This window comes from Typopeltis vanoorti, chromosome 19 (genome assembly GCF_054136105.1).
Source record: "Typopeltis vanoorti isolate ZY-2024b chromosome 19, IOZ_Tvanoo_1.0, whole genome shotgun sequence".
Classification (NCBI taxonomy): domain Eukaryota; kingdom Metazoa; phylum Arthropoda; class Arachnida; order Uropygi; family Thelyphonidae; genus Typopeltis; species Typopeltis vanoorti.
In genome coordinates this window covers 60,344,253-60,364,303 of record NC_143567.1, presented here as the reverse complement: position 1 = coordinate 60,364,303, position 20,051 = coordinate 60,344,253, and the positions used below count along the sequence as shown (strand labels likewise).

General features: G+C 36.8%; 1 protein-coding gene across 2 annotated transcripts in view; it reads left to right on the top strand.

The window, feature by feature from the left end:
* LOC150096158 (NADP-dependent malic enzyme-like) overlaps positions 1–20,051 on the top strand; it is a 272,304-nt gene that overhangs the window by 118,896 nt on the left and 133,357 nt on the right. For both annotated transcript variants that reach the window (XM_090409458.1, XM_090409457.1), the window contains one exon: positions 6,161–6,264. In XM_090409458.1, the coding sequence (XP_090265584.1) occupies positions 6,161–6,264 (104 nt within the window). The remainder of the gene's footprint in view (positions 1–6,160; positions 6,265–20,051) is intronic.

Below are 20,051 nucleotides of genomic sequence, written 5' to 3'. Positions count from 1 at the left end.
GTTCTCGTAAAGTTCATTCCATAGACCAGCTACCATCTTGGCCACTCATCTCTAGATCCTCTCTACCTCCTCCACATCTTTTCACCCCAAAATGTATAACCTTACACTTTGTCACATTAAACTGACATCCATTCTACTTAGCTCAGTCTGCCAATCTATCCAAATCATCCTGCAAAATTTTGACATCATGTGTATTCAGTATTGCTCTACCCAACTTGGCATCATTGGCAAATAACTGAACAGTTCCTCTCATATCCTTTCCTATATCATTATTATTATTATTATTACATGACACCTCCAGTGAGTCCAAAGACTCATCGAGGGAGGGCACCCACTCCACAACTGTTCGTCTCCACCACTCAGTCCAACTACACCGTACCGCTCTACTTTCACCATCTACACCAACGCCATCTACCACCGGCCACCACCATTAGCATTTCCACAGACAATCACAAACATCCATGCCCACAGTGGGACTTGAACCCGCAGCCCCCTTGGCTGGAGAGCGGATAGGCCAACCAGGCCAGCATTATGAACAAATTAATACTTAATAAATTAAAACAAATATCATTATTGAACAAATTAAATAGTGGTCCAAGAACAAAATCCTGCAGCACACCACAAGTCACAGGCGTAGAATCAGGAGTTTATTCTTTTAGATTCTACTCCTGAATAAACTACTCTCTGATATCTTTCCATCAACCACCCTCCTATCCATCTCACCAACCCTATATCCATCCCCATGTGCTGCAGTTTACTGATTAGAATTCCATGTGGCATCCTGTCAAAGGCCTTTGCAAAGTCCAGCAGTATCACTGTAAATCCATTACCCTTATTCAATTCAGCCGTCACTGTATTATAAAACATGAGCAAGTTACTGAGGCATGATCTACCTTCATAAAACCATGCTGCCTCCATATAGTATCCCATTTCCATTTATCCATTCCTGTATTTTGCTCTTGACCAACTTCTCCAATACTTTGACAATGACTCCTGATGTGCTGATCGATCAGTAATTCGCAACAGCAGTATTGGAGCCTCCTTTATGCAATTGAACTATTTTCCCCTCTTTCCATCCCCTTGGGACAAATCCAGAGCTGAGACTTAGATTAAACAATATGATCAAGGGCACTGACAGTTCCTTTGCTGCTTCATGTAAGACTCGAGCTGGTATGCCATTTAATTCCACAGATGTATTCTCATTAAGGGTCTGTAATATGCTATTCACCTCCATTTCATTCACCTCAGTTCCTGTATAAGCCATCGATTCCCTCATTCCTGCAATATCACTGCCTGGATGATATACTTTTGAAAGGGTTCACTTAGTAATTTTACTATTTCGACTGATTCAATTACCTTCCTACCATCAGCATTCCTTAAAATCATTCTGCCGTATACATTTTTTTTTACTTGTAGCATATCAAAAGAACTGTTTGGGATTCTCTTTAGCCAGTGTTGCTAACTTCCTTTTATAATCTGCTTTTGCTTTTCTTACCGCACTAGTTACCCTTCTGGCCTGTGCCTTGTACTGTTCATGTGCCTGCACATTACCTTTCTCCTTAAATTACCTCCACAATTGTTTCTTTTTTTGCGGCTCAAGCTGAATGGTATTATTCATCCATTTAACTCCCACTTGATTTACTCTCCTAACTTTAGGTATGCAGTCAGCTATTACCTCCCTCAAACACTCCTTACCACTTCCCATGCACTATCCAGCCATGGATAGTGCATGGGAAGTGGTAAGTTTTTTCTTCCTCCCATCATCCAGCCCTTGCTAGATCCAGTCTACAATCAACATCCAGTTTACATGCCATGGCACTGATCCAAGCAATCTCCTAAGCTTCTCACACTTACCAGCTCGGTAATTCCACATATACCCTGTCTTAACTGAAAATTCCACGCATTTAGCCACGTCCCAGGTCAAGAGCATATGATCACTCTCACCAATTGATGGCAACCTGGACATATTCGTCATAGTCAAATTCTCAGTTGCAATTACTAGATCAAGCACTCTCATACCCCTAGTATATTCCATTACATGCTGTCTCAGGTAATTATCCCTTAGTAACTGCAAAAAATCTATTTTCTTCCTCCCACGTGTCCTCTCCTCCTTCCAGTCAATGTTACCATAATTGAAATCCCCCATAATAATTACCTGTCCTCCACTCATTCAGTCTATTTGCCAATGCATACTATCTCCATCATCTATTCCATCTCCTGGTCTATAGCAGCATCCAACTGTATATTTTGTTCTGCTTGCCTCGATCTCACACCAGATAGCCTCAAATGTGCTATTTTCACTATCCTGCAGTCAAGCTTCTATTCTCTTTGGCTGCAGTTCATTGGCTATCATCAATAACACTCCTTCCCCATTCTTTTCTCTCTATCTTTCCTGAACACACTGTACCCCTTCACATTCTACCCACTAACTATATCATCTTCTGTTAGCCATGTCTTACTAATGCCAATAACCTTTGGCCAGGATGAGCCAACCAAGGCCAAAAATTTCTCCTGCTTGTTCCTAATACACCTGACATTAGTGTACATAAAGTGCAAAAGCCTCCTAGTCCCACCCCTGCACCTTATACTAACGATCCCATTCTGGCTTGTTACCATTGGTACTAACTCAGGCATATTATACACATTCTTAGACTCAGCTGGCTCACTGATGTCTGCATATCCACTCAACAGTCACCCCCCCCCTCTCTAAAAGCTCTAGTTTCCCTGATTCTTCATATCCACTTTCCCTTCATTCCACAATAATTTTTCCAGTCTCCAAACACCAAATCCATTCAGCTGCAAACCATCCTTCTTGTATAAATCCTTTCACCCATCAAAGTCACCCCATGCATCCACAAACTCTATACCACTCCTCCTGCATAACCTATGCAAAGTCATTCGCTATTACGGCCCTCCTTCTTAACTCTGCTCTGTCATACCGTGGCAACAGACTGACTATATTAACTCACTCAATCTTTTTTTTTGCTACTTCCAATAATTCTTTCAAGTCCTCTCTCATACCACACTTTTCTCCTTTTAAATCATTCGTTCCGGCCCATACAATCATTTCTTTCGCTCTATACTTTTGTGCTCTAATAGCCTCACTTACAATTTTCACACCAGGACAGCATAATTTTATCAAACTCTAATCGATCACACCTTTTACGATTGAATCATCATATAACACTCATTTCTTAATTTTTCTCTCACTCCCGATCATGCGCTCATTTTTCTTATCTCGCACTTGCTTCTTTTTGTTAGCTGATCCACTCAGTAGACATTTTTACAATTGCTCCAGCTGCTGCTTCACCCCATGTATCACTCCGTGCAGCCAAGCTATCTCCCTCATTGCAGCTAACTCTTCATTTTTTATATCATTGAAACCATTCTCTCGTTCTACACTTTTACTCTCACTTTCAACTGCATCACATTTAATCTCGCTCTCAATGCTATCTAGCGCTACATCACAGTTTTCAATCACATTCCGACTTTCATCCACTATGTCAATCTCACAACCAGCAGCACACTTTTGATCCTCACTTTCATGACACTTTCGGCACACTTTCCTATCACTCTCAAACCAAACTCCAGCTACTCTTGGCAAAGCATGCATTCCTCAGATGTTACACTGGATGAACTCCCTTTGATTAAATTCTTTAAACAATGATGACGACTTGGATGCCATATTCTACGCTATGTATCTTACTGTATCTTATCAAAAGACTAAATGAACACTGTGCAAAACAAAATTTTTAAGCTAAACTAATAACTTCGCAATATACTCTAATTGTAGTACAATTTTTAAACTGCTAACACTATTTTTTTAAAACTAAATAACTTATCTTTCAGTGCTCTTCAAACGCAGTCCTACCATCAAACATGCCACCTGATGGACTGAAAGATCATCAGGTGGTGCCCAATATGTTCTTTCTAAAATTTAGAGGATACATTTCTAAAATTGTGAAGATAGCACAACAAATTTTGGCAATGATGTGGAGGACAATGACTTGTAAGGACTTTCTGGTTCCATTGTGTAAGACCTTGATTACAAATGAATAGACTACTGTGGGCAGATTTGGTCACCTGGTTTTCAAAAGGATGAAAAGGTATTGGAAAGGGCTCAGAGGTGATTGCCTAAGGTTTTTTTTCAATTTAAATGATAACATAAGAAAAGAAGTGAATAATATTTATTCAAAGGCCATATATTAGCTTGAAAATTACTGGTTATCATCAGTGGCAACATTAGTTTATTACAAAATAGAATGTGAGCAATGGATTAATATTGAAGTGTGAATTGAAGAAACCTTATGGTACTAGTATCTCTTAAAGAACAATTACCTAAGATGGTTTCTAGTCTGAAATTTTGAGTGCAAAGAAAGGCTGAAAAGATGATTCTATCACCTAGTGCAGTGCTTCCCAAACTGTGGGCCATGCCCCCCCCCCCTGGGAGCCATGGGTTTTGTTGAGGGGGGGGCATGAAATAATGAAAAGAAATTTAAAATCTTTTAAAACTAAGTAGATTTTTTTTATCTTAAAAGAAACGTATTTAATTTTTATTATTTATTGTTTTTTTTTGTTATTTTTTATATTTTAATGGAAAAAAATCACACATTGGTGTTGGTTCACAAATTTTGCTTCCTGCGTATTTCGGCATTTAATGAATATTAGTAAATATATGCTTATTCATATAAGTTTCATTTCAAACCAGAAATCTAAGAATTGCAGTTTCAAATATTTCATCTGATATTGGTGTAGCAGGATTGAAACACATCCATCATATTAAATTGTTATTAAACTTCTTTTTTGTTTTTAATTCTTTCTTTATTACTAATTGTTTTACGTTTCATGTGCTTGTACTGCAAATGTACAATAACAATATATCTATCTATCTATATGAGATAATGAAATGCTAAAAATGTAATATTTGCATTTGATTTTTGCAATTTTCGCTGTGTATGTTTTGTATTGAATATAAATACAATAAATATTATAATAATATATGCCTATATTACGATTTGTTTTCAAGGGGAGGGCAACGAAATGTTTTAATTTTTCCAAAGGGGGCCCCCTGACATCCAGAAGTTTGGGAAGCACTGATCTAGTGGATAGGTGGTGGAGCAGGGGATGGAGATATAATAGATATACAAGATGATAGAGGTTCTTGTCAAATTTTTTTTTTTTTTATGTTGCTCTCCCTCACAAAAAGTTATTTGCAAACTATAGTACACTTTGTACCGTGGGTGGGCTAAGAATTTTTTTTTTCTATTTTTATCAGTTTTATATATCTTTTTGTATTTTTGATTTATTTTTTACATGATCAGGAAACTGTGCTATAGAGATCAAACATGAAACTTTTTCAAGTCACTTCAGGCCTCCAATAAGCAGGGAAGTGGTCTCACACTGGACAATGAAATTCATTTTGCACCTACACTTTAAATACATGTTGTGGGGAAAACAGGAGGTCATCCCTGGAAGCTGTATAAGGAGGACATGAGCAAAGGAGTAAGAAGCTGGTTTTTTGTATGGAGAGTTGAATAATTGGAATGCATTGCCTGAGAGAGAGAGAGAGAGTGTGAAGAGAATATGAATGTATTTAAGGTATAGTGTGATGAGCTGAGTGACAGAGACTTCCCATAATGATTCTTTGACCTTATGAAAGTCTGAAGATGATGATGATGATGATGATACATTTTAAAGTCAAGAGAGTAAGAATAAGAGGCCATTCCTAAAAGATGCTTAAGGATGTAATGAATAGGTGAGTGAGGAGTAGATATTTTTTTATTTGGTGTACATTGAAGATGGAAAGCTGCATAAGGGTAATGAATAAGTGAGTGAGCACTAAAAATGGAGAGCATTAAGAGTGTAAATGAGGTTCAGTATGATGAGTATGTTGCTAGGTGGGTGACATTTCTCGTGATGAGCTTGAGTCTGTGGAAGTTTGTTAGCAAAACAGAAAAAAAGTTACAGAATTTATAAGTACCAAATGCATGGGTAGATAACAACACTTGGAAATTTAACTGTCTTCCTTAAAAGGATTAAATGATTTTTTTTCTCAAAATAAAAATTTCAGACTGCTTAACATTTACACACATTAAAAAGCCAAAGAACTTTTTAATGTGTGTAAATTCTTCAGAAAATTTTACTTCTTCTCTTTACTTAGGAACTCCTTTCAGATCCTTATTACATTGGCTTAAAGCAAAAGAGAATCACAGGACCAGAATATGATGCCTTTCTAGATGAATTTATGGAAGCTGTTGTAAAAAGGTTAGAAATCATAACTTTTAGTCATAATATAGTATAGTATGATACAACAAATATGATGTAACAATAAATAGTTCCTATCCTCAAGGTCAGATTTAGGAATGAAGTGATGGAGTGTGTGGGGGGAAAAGGACTAGGGTACTTACCTCTGGCAGCAAATTAATAGGGTAGTGGAATACAAACATGCTTTTAAAAAATAAAGTTACATTATCAAATATTTTTATGATAGGGTGGCAGAAATTAGTGTCTGTGCCCTCCTCAATTTTTTATAATGCTGACTATTACATAACTCTAGAATTTATTTTTATTATTATTATCACCAAAGACCCCCATGGAGTCAAAGACTCATCTAGGAGGTCCTATTAACCCTGCAGAGGTCGTGGTAGAAAAAATTGCAGCGTAGGTCGTGTGTATCTGAGAGATACATTCATTACTAGTATGTGCTAAAATGTGATAAAACTTAAAAAAAAACAAAAAAAAACTGCAAATATAATACAAATATAATAAAATATAAACTTACAAACAACTCACTGGATTAGCCATGGGTAGCCCTCTCTCTCTCCTTCTTGTGCCGACCTATTCTTAGAAAGTTTGGAAACTCAAATTTTATCCCAAATTACCCCTAAATCAACCACATGGTTTAGGTGATGACATCTTCATCATTTGGAATCACATAAAAGAAGAATTAATGGATTATCTAAACAAAATTAATTGTTTCTGCAACACTATCAAGTTCACACTGGAACTAGAAAAAGATAATAAACTTCCATTCCTAGACATCCTTATTAAGAAACAAACTGACAATAGCATCAACCTGTCGGTATATAGAAAACCTACCAACACTGGACACTACCTCCATTTCAACTCGTCTCACCATATATCCCAGAAAATCAGCATTATCCATATGCTTAAAAAAAGAGCTATACAGTGTACCACAGACCCTGGCGACTTACAGGAAGAATTAATGAAAATATCCAGAGATGTATCCCTCAATGGCTACCCTACAACACTCATCAACAAGATTCTTTTCAGTGATATACCACAAAGACAACGAGATGAAACCCAATACATCAGCGCTATAACAATTCCATTTGTTAGTACCATATCCAAAAAATTAGCTCTTCTTCTAAAACCATATAATATCAGAGTAACCTTCAAACCTATGGAGACCATTCAAAAGTTTATAAAATCACTGAAAGATAGCCATCCTTTCTACAAATACTCTGGAGTTTACAGCATACCCTGTTCATGCGGCATCAATTACATCAGACAAACATCTAGAAGTTTTGAAACAAGAAAGAAAGAACACATAGGCTATGTAAGGAATAACAGACAAGATATATCAGGACGTTCTTCCCACTTCACCTCTACCAACCATAATATTGAATGATATATGAGTCATATGCCCTACATAGAAGAGAACTACCATTCCAGAACATTCAAAGAAGCTGCTACAGTTGCCCGTTCAACAGGTAACTTAAATAAGAATCAAGGCCTAATCCTACCAGATATATGGAAAACTCTCATTAGATCATTTAACCAAAAAGAAATGAACTTTCATGAAAATTACAATAAATATCTCAACAAATAAAATGTTGTACTTGCGACACACGTATTGTATCATGCACAGTGATAACTTTATATAATTTTTAGAATTGTCAGTTAGTTTCCTAGTTTTTGTTACTTTCCATTGCTTACCAGTGTATCCTTGAAAATGCTGACAGATATTAGTCAGTGAAACATGTCGGATATTAAACAATTATTTACTTCACTAACATAACGAATTAAGTCTTTAATTTATTAATACTAGTGGTCAAGAAAAAAAGGTCATAATAATACATGATGGTTTATTTATTTTCAGTTACAGTCTAGAAATTATTGAACAAAGAAACAAAAAAAAAACAACTAAACCAATACTATACTTGCATTGGAGTTCGTGGTATCTCTCAGATACAATATACTATCAAATATCACTTTCTCTTTCGCATTCGACTCTATCATTCTCATCATCGGACTCGAGCAACAAAATTGCTGAATCTCTTAAAATCTGATGGATTATCCAATCGATATATTTTTCCAGCCATTTTGTGGTATCTCTCGGATACACAACCTTTACATAACACATATTAAACCAAAACTGACCGCATAAACAGTGTGGAATATCACTTGTAATATATGCATGTACAGCTACTCATGACCTCCATGCTATACACTGGATATGTGTTAGAATATTTATATTAAATAATTTGTTTGTATCTGTCAGATCAGCCATGACCTTCGCAGGGTTAACATACACACACTCAAATTCTCTGAAGACACCACACTCTCAGGCAAGGCATTCCAATCATTAAAAACTCTGCATGCAAAAAACGTGCTTCTCACTCCCCTGCTCATACCCTCTTTATACAGTTTCTAGGGATGACCTCTGGTTCTCTCCTGATCTCCCACTGATTTCTGTAGAACCTCTCCAGCATTGATCCCATAATAACTACTTACTAACTTGTAAGTCTCTATCATATCTCCCCTCTTCCTCCTATCCACTAGACTGTAAATTGCATCTTCTCAATCTTTCCTCATATTCGACATTCCAGAGGTTAGAAACTACCTTAGTCAATAATAAATTTAGTTTAATCCTTTATCCAAGTGTAAGCAAACAAAGTTTGCACCTGAAGTATCTTCAGGACTGAGGCAACTCGTGGTAAAGATGGACCATACTCTCATCACTACTTGTCTTGGTATTTCCCATCCATAATGTAAAGCATATCTCCTTGTGGACATGTATAATGCTATGCATTAAGGGAAGGGCCACTACCCAGACCGATTTTGACCTTTATTAAGGTCTTGTCAGTGGCAGCCAGACCAAGAGGTGGTGATACTAAGATGGAAGTAATGGAGAAGTCATAATGGGTCTGGCTCCTACTGACAAGACCTCAATAAAGGTCGAAACCAGTCTGGATAGTGGCCCTTCCCTTAATGCATAGCATTATACATGCCCACAAGGAGATGTGCTTTACATTATGGGAGATACTAAGACAAGCAGTGATGAGAGCTTGGTCCACCTTTACCACAAGTTGCCTCAGTCCTGAAGATACTTCAGGTGCAAACTTTGTTTGCTTACACTTGGATAAAGGATTAAACTAAATTTATTATATTCTAACCAAGTGGGAAAAAACTTCCAACTACCTTAATCAGTTGCCTCTGGACCCTTTCCAACATCTCTTCGTCCTTCTGAAAGCCAGGTGACCAAATCTGGGCACAGTAGCCCATGCGTGGCCTAATCAAAGCCGTATACAATGAACAAGAATCTCCCTACTTCTACAAGTCAGTGTCCTCTGCATCATCCCCAGAAGTCTTTGTGTTGTCTTCACAATTTTGGGAATGTGTCACCTAAATTTCAGATCCTTATCCACTATCACCCCAAGATCTCTTATTTCCTCCACCTCTGACAATATATCCTCACCAAGCATAAATTCTACATCCCATCTTTGTTTCCCAAATTTTAAAACCTTGCATTTTGCAACATTGAACTCGCATCCCCATTCCCTGCCCAATCACTCAATTTATTCACGTCTTGTAACGCCACAACATCTTCTTTACTCTTCATGGTTCGTCCCAACTTTGCATCATTTGCAAACAATTGAATATCTTCATCCAAATATTCACCAATATCATTAATATACAAGATAAACAGTAATGGCCCTAAAACAGACACTCTGAGGCACATCGCTAGTGACTTTCCTTTCCCTGGATATTGCTCCCCCCCCCCATACACAACTTGCTGATACCTATCAGATAGCCAGTCTCCAATCCAATGCACTAATCTAATATCCAACCCCATCTACTCCAGTTTCACTATCAACTTATCATGTGGTAATCTATCAAAAGCCTTTCCAAAATCTAAGTATATTACTGTGTATCCCTCTCCTCTGTCCAAGGAAGCAGTCACCTTATTGTAATAAGTAAGTAGATTACTAAAACATGACCTCTCTTTAGCAAATCCATGTTGTCTATCAAAGATAATACCATTGTTGTTAACCCAATGAAATGTTATAATTTATTCTAAAACTACACCAAAACTAAATGTATATTAATCTATAAAATATGTAAAATTATATAAAATATAATATATGAAAATATATAAAATAAAAATTTTTGAGGAAGTTGAGGAGATAAGAGACTTTGGTGTGGTGGTGGACAAGGATTTGAAGTTTAGCGGTTACACTGCACAAGTTGTGAAGACATCACAACCAGATTATAGCAATGATGTGGAGGACATTAACTTGTAGAAATAGAGGTTCTGGTTCCCTTGTAAAAGCCTTGATCAAGCCTCAAATGGATTATTGTGCACAGATTTGGTCCCCTGGTTTTCATGGTGGTGATGAAGATATGTTGGAAAAGGTCCAGAAGACTGACTAAGGTCGTAACTGGTCTTTGGGATGTTGGATATGAGGACATATTGAAGAAATGCAGTTTGAAAAGCCTTGTGAATAGCCAGATGAGAGAGGATATGATTGGGACATTTAAGTTGTTAAGTTACCAGGTTAATGTGGAAGAAATTTTTCTTAGAGTGGGAGAAGGGGAATAGAACAAGGGAACATGCCTGGAAGTTGTATAAGGAAGATGTGAGCAGGGCATAAGGAACAGATTCTTTGCAATCTCATAACAGTGGAATGCATTGCCTGACATTGTGGTGAATGCAGATACATGGAATGAGTTTAAAGCACAGTTTGATGGGCTTTGTGTGTAACAGTGTTTGCCTCCTACAATGAGTCTTTTGACCCCATGGAGGTCTGGCATTAATAATAATAATAATAATAATAATATAATTATTATTATTATTATTAAAAGAGCTAATAAGATACAATTCTTTTATAATTGTTTACTTGAAAAGCTTGTTAAAGAACAACTTCTCATAAGTAGAAGTTGCTCTGTAACAACTTCTACTTATGAGATTCAGTAAAGATTAAAAAAAAAAACATATTAGCAGATCTCTGAAATGTGTTGTAATATAAAGCAGTACACTATTGCTAAAAGTATTAGAAACACCAGTAGAAGAGTAGCAACATAGACACTATGCAAATGATGTAAATGGTGTTCTAGCGATTACACACATGTGTAATCATTAGAACACTATTTACATACAGCAGTGATTAATGGTGGCGAACACAGCAATGATCAGTTAAGCTACTCTCCCTAAGAAGATAAGTCTTCTTAGGGACTGGTTCTTAGACTGGTGAGCTCATCCCTGATTTAACACTTGTGGAATGACTTGAAGGAGATTGTCCCTGGAAGCTAATCATTGGTAGAAAAGAATGGGAGCTAAATTTTTCATGAACCTTTTCAGAAATATTGTGTAATGTTTATCACATACTTCTGACAAAATGGACTGAATGCTATGATAAAGGTCAATGGTTGGCTTATATCCTATTATAACGGTTGCCTTTATAATATAAACTAATATGAGTGGTTGATGAGGGGGGAAGGCATATACTGCCATTTTTTTTTTTTTTTTGCAAAGGCATTTGGCAAGTTGTCACATGATAAGTGGATAGTTAAGTTTCAACTTATGGATTTAGATATGAGGTTAATGGAATGGACTGGAAATTATCTGCCTAAGAGATATCCAAGAGCTGTATAAGGGTGTATCAGGAAGAAGGAAGACTTCAAGTATTCTACAAGGCTCAGTGTAATGAGACATCTACAGCTCAGCCTTTATCAGTGATTGTCACTGGATTGGAAGGAGATACGCAATTATTTGCAGATGATATAAAGTGATAGGGGGTTGTTAGTAACAGTACTTGAAATAAGGTTGACAAATAAATGGAGGGGATATCATTTTAATTCAGCAAAGTATAAGGTTTTGGAATTTTGGTCTGCTGATAAAAAAAACTATCCTCTGAGGACCCTGCACCACAAAGTAGAGTCAAAGAATTTTGGAGTGTGATTAGAAATTTGAATTTCAGGGAACATATTACAAAGGTGATGATAACTAAGAGTATTATGGCAATACTTTAGGATGTTGAACCATCAGAGATAAAAGGATAGTGGTTGCTTTGTATAATGCTGTGATCAAACCATATCTGAATTACTTGCATAGACCTGGTCCCTGGGATTTGTAGGGGATGAAATAACTTTGAAAAGGATAGAAAGGCTGATAAGAAAACTGACATCAGGATTGCAGAATGCTAGTTATAAGAATAAACTGAGGTCATGTAATCTGCAAAATTGGAATAGAAGACAAGTGGTGATATGGTTGAGACATTCAAGCTGAGAGGTATTTATTGGATGGATTAAAAAGAATTATTCATAGAGCAGAACAAGAAAAGTGACCAACTCCTGGAAGTTCTAAAAGGAAGTGGCGCATAAGAGTTGACAGTGAATGGCTTTAAGGAGTGGTATGATCAACATGTGTCTTAGGTGGTGTCTTGTGTTTTTGTTACTAGATCACCTCACTGCAGGACATTTTGATACATTTTACACTTGTGATGGCTTATTATTTGTAAACCTATTTATTTAAGAGTAAAATAGACAACTCACTAGTTATTCATAATGATTTATTGTAAAACTACTTATTTAAACCATTTCATTTAAAATGATAAAGAAAGAAAAGATCATGATAATGCTAAATTTGAAAACAGACTTTCTGATCTGTTCTGGTCTCATTTACAGTCTAATCCTCTTTTGAGGTCTACTAGACCTCTTCTCAAATGATTTATATCTTATTAATTGCTTAAAATATTGGGTGTTGACCATTTGGCTTACACGTTCTATCCAATTTTCTTTTTAGTTCTTTTAAAATATCATGATTCCTTTTTTTTTGTCTAATAATGTGTATTTTGCAGTTCTCATGAATCTCATTTCACTTGTTTTTATTCTTTGTTTATCTTGTTTATTTATTGCTCAAATTTCATTAGCATATCATAATATAGGTACTGCTAAATTATTATATATTTTCAAGCATGTTTCTTTTTGTACAATATTCAGATCAAGTATTCTATTTATCAAGCCTATAATCTGTAAAAATGTTAAAATTTTTATTTTTATGTCTTTTTCTCCTTCATATGATATTTCACATCGAAGATAATTAAAAAAGTCTTATATGTACTTATAATAAATTTATTATTAAGTGCCTCTGTAGTGCAATTGGAAGAACAATGGTATGTTGTGCTATTCAATTGGAAAAGGACCAAGTTCAATTCTTTATAATGGAAGGAATCTTTTTATATATTTTTTTTTCAATTGAAGGTGAGTTAGTTGATCTTATATAGCAGTAACAGGGTTTTTTTCCCTCCTGGAAACTCTGGTTTTTCATCCTGCATACAGTCAAATCAACCTTCAGAACACACACAATTTACAGACAAAAAAAATACTGATGATGGTGGGCAGTAGATGATGATGGTAGTAGTGGTTGGTGAATTAAGTGGTAGAGGCAGAGATTTGTAGAGTAGGTACCCTCTTGATGAGTCTTTGGACTCCTTGGAGGTGTCAAGAAATAATAATAATAACTATTTTACTTCCAACTGGAGTTTGTCCACAAAATGCCCACAAAATGCTATATTTTAGTTATATCTATGAATATCTTCATTCCACACTATTCTCCTATAATGTTTAAATTATATATTGGTCTTTGTATATTGTTTTCCTTATCTGAAATTATTTACTTGATCATCTGTAAATAATAACATATTTATTTTATTATTCTGAGAAATTTCTAAACCTGGGTTATTTAAAGTGTTCCATTGTATTAGTATTTCATTAATACAAATATTAAAAAGTATTGGAGACAGAGGACATCCCTATTTTAGTCCTTGGCTTATAGATTGTTTTTCAGACATTCTTTTCATTTATTTTTTATTTTTATTTCATTATCTTTGTATATATTTAAATTCAAACATGATGAAAGAATGAAGAAACTACCTTCAAGAATTACCGAATGTTGATAATCCCCAATATTCAAGTCAGCTAGCGGACCTGCATCTAGTTACCACTCTACCAATAAATTGTGAAGACTTCACTGAAAAGGAACGAAAAATAGCACTAGATCAAACCAAAGCAGGAAAGTCCCCAGGGATTGACAGAATTAGAGCAGAAGCTTTCAAAAATGCTGGATATAATACATATTCCAATCTCCTTGCCATAATGAATCAAGCTTTAAACATTGGAATAATACCTCAACAATGGAAAAAAGGCCTTATTGTCCCTATACCCCCAAAAAAAGGACAGTCTATAGAATGGATGACCTACCGAGGTATTACTTTGCTATCAACCACAGTTAAAATCTACAATAGGATGATACCCAATAGAATAGAACCTTATTTAACACCACTTTTAAGAAAAAACCAAGCTGGATTTCTAAAAAAAAACAATGTAACAATAGAACAGATACATTGCATCAAAAGAATCATAGAAGGTTCACGTGATAAAAACTTACCACTCATTTTAACCTTTATAGACTTCAAAAAAAAAGCTAGCTTTGGATTCCATTAATAGAGAAGCAATGTTTAAAATACTCAGATTCTATGGTCTACCCTCAAAACTCATACAAGCAATCTCAGTGCCTTATAAAGATTACAATGCTACAGTAATCTTTAAAACAGAAACATCTGAATCATTTCCAGTGACAACAGGAGTCCTGCAAGGTAATGTACTAGCACTTTATTTGTTTTTAATATGCTTGGACTACATCTTACAGACCATCAACACAGAAGATCTTGGTTTTAACATTAAAACATCTACCCACACCATGCAAATAACTGATCTTAGCTTTGCTGATGATGTTGTATTCATTGATACAGAACCAACAAATGCACAAAAACATCTTAGTCTACTAGAGGCACAGGCTAAACTTATTGGTCTACAGATCAACATCCAAAAGTCCAAAGTATTCTTAATAGGTTTTGAAAACTTTATACTTCATATCAACAATAAACCCTCAGAAAGAGTCAGGGACTTTCAATACCTTGGATCGTACATCAGCAATACAGAAAATTATATCAGAAAACGTAAACAGCTGGCTCTAGTCTTGATAACAAATTCCGTCCAATCTGGAAATCATCATTAGTATCGTTAAAGACAAAATTAGACTATACCATGCAACCAGTAGATCCATCTTCTTGTATGGTTCTCAAACCTGAACAATAAGCACCAAAAAAACTACAGATCTAATTAGCTCCTTTGGAACTACATGTCTCAGACTGATCCTTGGATATACCTCGATGGACCGCACCACTAACTCTGCTGTGCTAAATCTGGCTATGCAAGAACCACTTGTCAATATAGTAAAAAAACTACATCTCAGATGGCTTGGGCATCAACTCGCCATCCTGAAGTCTCGCCCTTTTTGGAATCCCTCATCCTGTACAAACCAGAAGATGGCAAATGCAGTAGAGGAAGACCATGCAAACAATTTTGGCAATACATATGTGAAACCATCAATAGGCTGAACTGCAAAACTCCATCTGACATCTACTAGGTTAGCTCAAGATAGAGAGACTTGGAAGACCATAATTTGCAATATTTAATTTTTAAGATGTTGAAAGTTTATTTTTCACTTGGTTAGACTATAATAAATTTAGTTTAATCCTTCATCCAAGTGTGAGCAAACAAAGTTTGCGCCTGAAAATATCTTCAGGACTAGGGTAAGGTAGTACAACACCGGGAAACTCGTAGCAAAGGTGGACAAAGCTAACATCACTCCTATCTCAGTATCTCCCATAATGCAAAACACATCTCCTTGCGGATATGTATAATAACTGGTAATTAGTTTACGGAATTAACAATGCATATAAAGTATATTAATTAAAGGTAACTTTAATGAATAACTTCTATATTTCGGTAATGTCACATTGCCATCTTCAGGAACATAAAGATATGCTATGTGCACTCAAGGCACTAACACAAGCAAATGAGGAAGAAAGCAAGAAACTAATATTGTTCCTAAAGTTCTAATGGTGCCCTCTTGCGGGCTAATTTGGTAGTCTTGGCAGTTGGGCTGAAGTTCTCATAATGTAAGTCTCCCAAATTTGGGGTAGTTTCATGCACCCAAATTTGTTGAGGTTAGGAACGTTTTTTAGAGCTGCTGAAGATTCTTTGAATAATCTTTTGTATTTAAACTTGCTGCGATGAATTATTTTTGTTTTCTTCCAACGAATTTTATGGTGGGTATCTAAGGCATGGTCTGCCAGCCCAGAGTGGCTGTACTGGTGAAACCGGATGTAGTCTTTGTGTTCTGAAATCCTGATATTTGTTGTTCTGCTTGTTTGGCCAAAGTAGGACAATTTGCAGCTGCAAGGGACCTGGTATACACCAGGTAGGTCTAGGGAAAGTGGTTGGTCTTTGGTAGAGCGGATAAGGGATGCCAACTTTTTATATGGTCTGTAACAGGAAGTAAGGTCATATTTTTTGAGGATATTGGTTATTTTCTCAGAGGTGCCCTGGATGTAGGGGATGGTGATAGACTTGGTGTAATCTTTATTGTGGAGGGGGGTTGTGGTTTACTGGTTTTAGTATTTTTTGGATTTTTTGGGGTTATAGCCATTGGCTAAGAAAGTGTTGAGGATGTGGTTTAGTTCAGTAGTCAGGGCCTTGTCATCTGAGCAGATTAATTTTGCCCTGTTATATAGTGTTTTTATAACCCCATATTGTTGTGAGGGGGGAGGGATTGCTGGTGAATGTATTTGCCAGTATGGGTGGGTTTTCTGTAAACAGAGAAAACCAAAGATCCATCAAGCTGGCGGGTGATTAAAGTGTCTAGGAAGGGGAGGGTGTTGTTTTCCTCTTTTTCTAAGGTGAACTGGACTCTGGGGTGTTGGTTGTTTAAGTGTGTTAGGAAGGAGTGGAGTGTGTCTGAGCCATGTGGCCAAATAGCAAACACATCATCCACATAACGAAGCCAAATAGTGGGTTTTTGTGTGGCAGAGTTTAAGGCTTTCTCTTCAAATGTCTCCATAAAGAAATTGGCCAAGGGTGGGGAAAGTGGTGAACCCATGTCTGTCCCCCTCTATCTGTTTGTAGAACTTTCCTTGCCAAACGAAATAGCCTGAGTTCATTGTGAACTGAAATAGGGCTGAGATATCGGGAGGAAACTTGGCTTGGATGAGCTCAAGGGTTTCTTTGAGTGGGACATTAGTGAATAGGGAGGAGATGTCAAAACTGACCATTATGTCAGTGTGCTGGAGTGTGAGGTTTTCTATACTGGCTTTGTGTTTTCTATACTGGCATTGATTCCCCCACATATAAATTAGCCAAACATTTAGCCAAAACGCTCACACACTACACTGCCAACACACCATCACACATAAAAAACTCAGCCCACTTTAAAGCCAGTATAGAAAACCTCACACTACAACACACTGACAATAATGGTCAGTTTTGACGTCTCCTCCCTATTCACTAATGTCCCACTCAAAGAAACCCTTGAGCTCATCCAAGCCAAGTTTCCTCCCGATGTCTCAGCCCTATTTCAGTTCACAATGAACTCAGGCTATTTCGTTTGGCAAGGAAAGTTCTACAAACAGATAGAGGGGGACAGACATGGGTTCACCACTTTCCCCACCCTTGGCCAATTTCTTTATGGAGACATTTGAAGAGAAAGCCTTAAACTCTGCCCCACAAAAACTCACTATTTGGCTTCGTTATGTGGATGATGTGTTTGCTATTTGGCCACATGGCTCAGACACACTTAAACAACCAACACCCCAGAGTCCAGTTCACCTTAGAAAAAGAGGAAAACAACACCCTCCCCTTCCTAGACACTTTAATCACCCGCCAGCTTGATGGATCTTTGGTTTTCTCTGTTTACAGAAAACCCACCCATACTGGCAGATACATTCACCAGCAATCCCACCCCCCCCCTCACAACAATATGGGGTTATAAAAACACTATATAACAGTGCAAAATTAATCTGCTCAGATGACAAGGCCCTGACTACTGAACTAAACCACATCCTCAACACTTTCTTAACCAATGGCTATAACCCCAAAAAAATCCAAAAAATACTAAAACCAGTAAACCACAATCCCCCTCCTCCCCTCCACAATAAAGATTAAACCAAGTCTATCACCATCCCCTACATCCAGGGCACCTCTGAGAAAATAACCAATATCCTCAAAAAATATGACCTTACTTCCTGTTACAGACCATATAAAAAGTTAGCATCCCTTATCCGCTCTACCAAAGACCAACCACTTCCCCTAGACCTACCTGGTGTATACCAGGTAGGTCTAGGGGAAGTGGTTGGTCTATACCTTGCAGCTGCAAATTGTCCTACTTTGGCCAAACAGGCAGAACAACAAATATCAGGATTTCAGAACACAAAGACTACATCTGGTTTCACCAGTACAGCCACTCTGGGCTGGCAGACCATGCCTTAGATACCCACCATAAAATTCGTTGGAAGAAAACAAAAATAATTCATCGCAGCAAGTTTAAATACAAAAGATTATTCAAAGAATCTTCAGCAGCTCTAAAAAACGTTCCTAACCTCAACAAATTTGGGTGCATGAAACTACCCCAAATTTGGGAGACTTACATTATGAGAACTTCAGCCCAACTGCCAATACTGCCAAATTAGCCCGCAAGAGGATACCATTAGGACTTTAGGAACAATATTAGTTTCTTGCTTTCTTCCTCATTTGCTTGTGTTAGTGCCTTGAGTGCACATAGCATATCTTTATGTTCCTGAAGATGGCAATGTGACATTGCCGAAATATAGAAGTTATTCATTAAAGTTACCTTTAATTAATATACTTTATATGCGTTGTTAATTCCGTAAAATTACCAGTTATGTCTAACCAACGTATAAGCCTTGCTACTAGGATATGTATAATATTATGCATAAAGGAAAGAGCCACTACCCACATTAGTTTCAACCTTTATTGAGGTCTCTTCAGTGGGAGCCAGGTGCAATAGTGGAGATACCAGGAAGAAGCAATGCCGAGTCATCTTTACCTATAGGAGTTGCCAAAAGGTGTGCCACGTTTTTATTAAATTATTCTGGATTAGAGAAAGATGTTGAAAGTTTATTTTTCACTTGGTTAGACTATAATAAATTTAGTTTAATCCTTTATCCAAGTGTGAGCAAACAAAGTTTGCACCTGAAAATATCTTCAGGACTCGTGTAAGGTAATACAACACTGGGTAACTCGTAGCAAAGGTAGACCAAGCTAACATCACTCCTATCTCAGTATTTCCCATAATGCAAAACGCATCTCCTTGCAGATATGTATAATGTTATGCATTAAGGGAAGGGCCACTACCCAGACTAGTTTCGACCTTTATTAAGGTCTCTTCAGTGGGAGCCAGGTCCAGAAGTGGAGATAATAGGCAGAAGCAATGGCGAGGTCATCTTTGCCTATAGGAGTTGCCAAAACTACCTTACCCCAGTCCTGAAGATATTTTCAGGTGCAAACTTTGTTTGCTCACACTTGGATAAAGGATTAAACTAAATTTATTATAGTTTAACCAAGGATAAAAGATTAAACTAAATTTATTATAGTCTAACCAAGTGAAAAATAAATTTTCAAAATCTTTCTCTAAATCCAGAGTAATTTAATAAAAAGATGGCACACCTTTTGGCAACTCCTAGAGGTAAAGATGATCTCGCCATTGCTTCTGCCTGGTATCTCCACTATTGGGCCTGTCTCCCACTGAAGAGACCTCAATAAAGGTCTAAACTAGTCTGGATAGTGGCCCTTCCCTTAATGCATAACATTATACCTATTTGCAAGGAGATGTGTTTTGCATTATGGGAGATACTGAGATAGGAGTGATGTTAACTTGGTCCACCTTT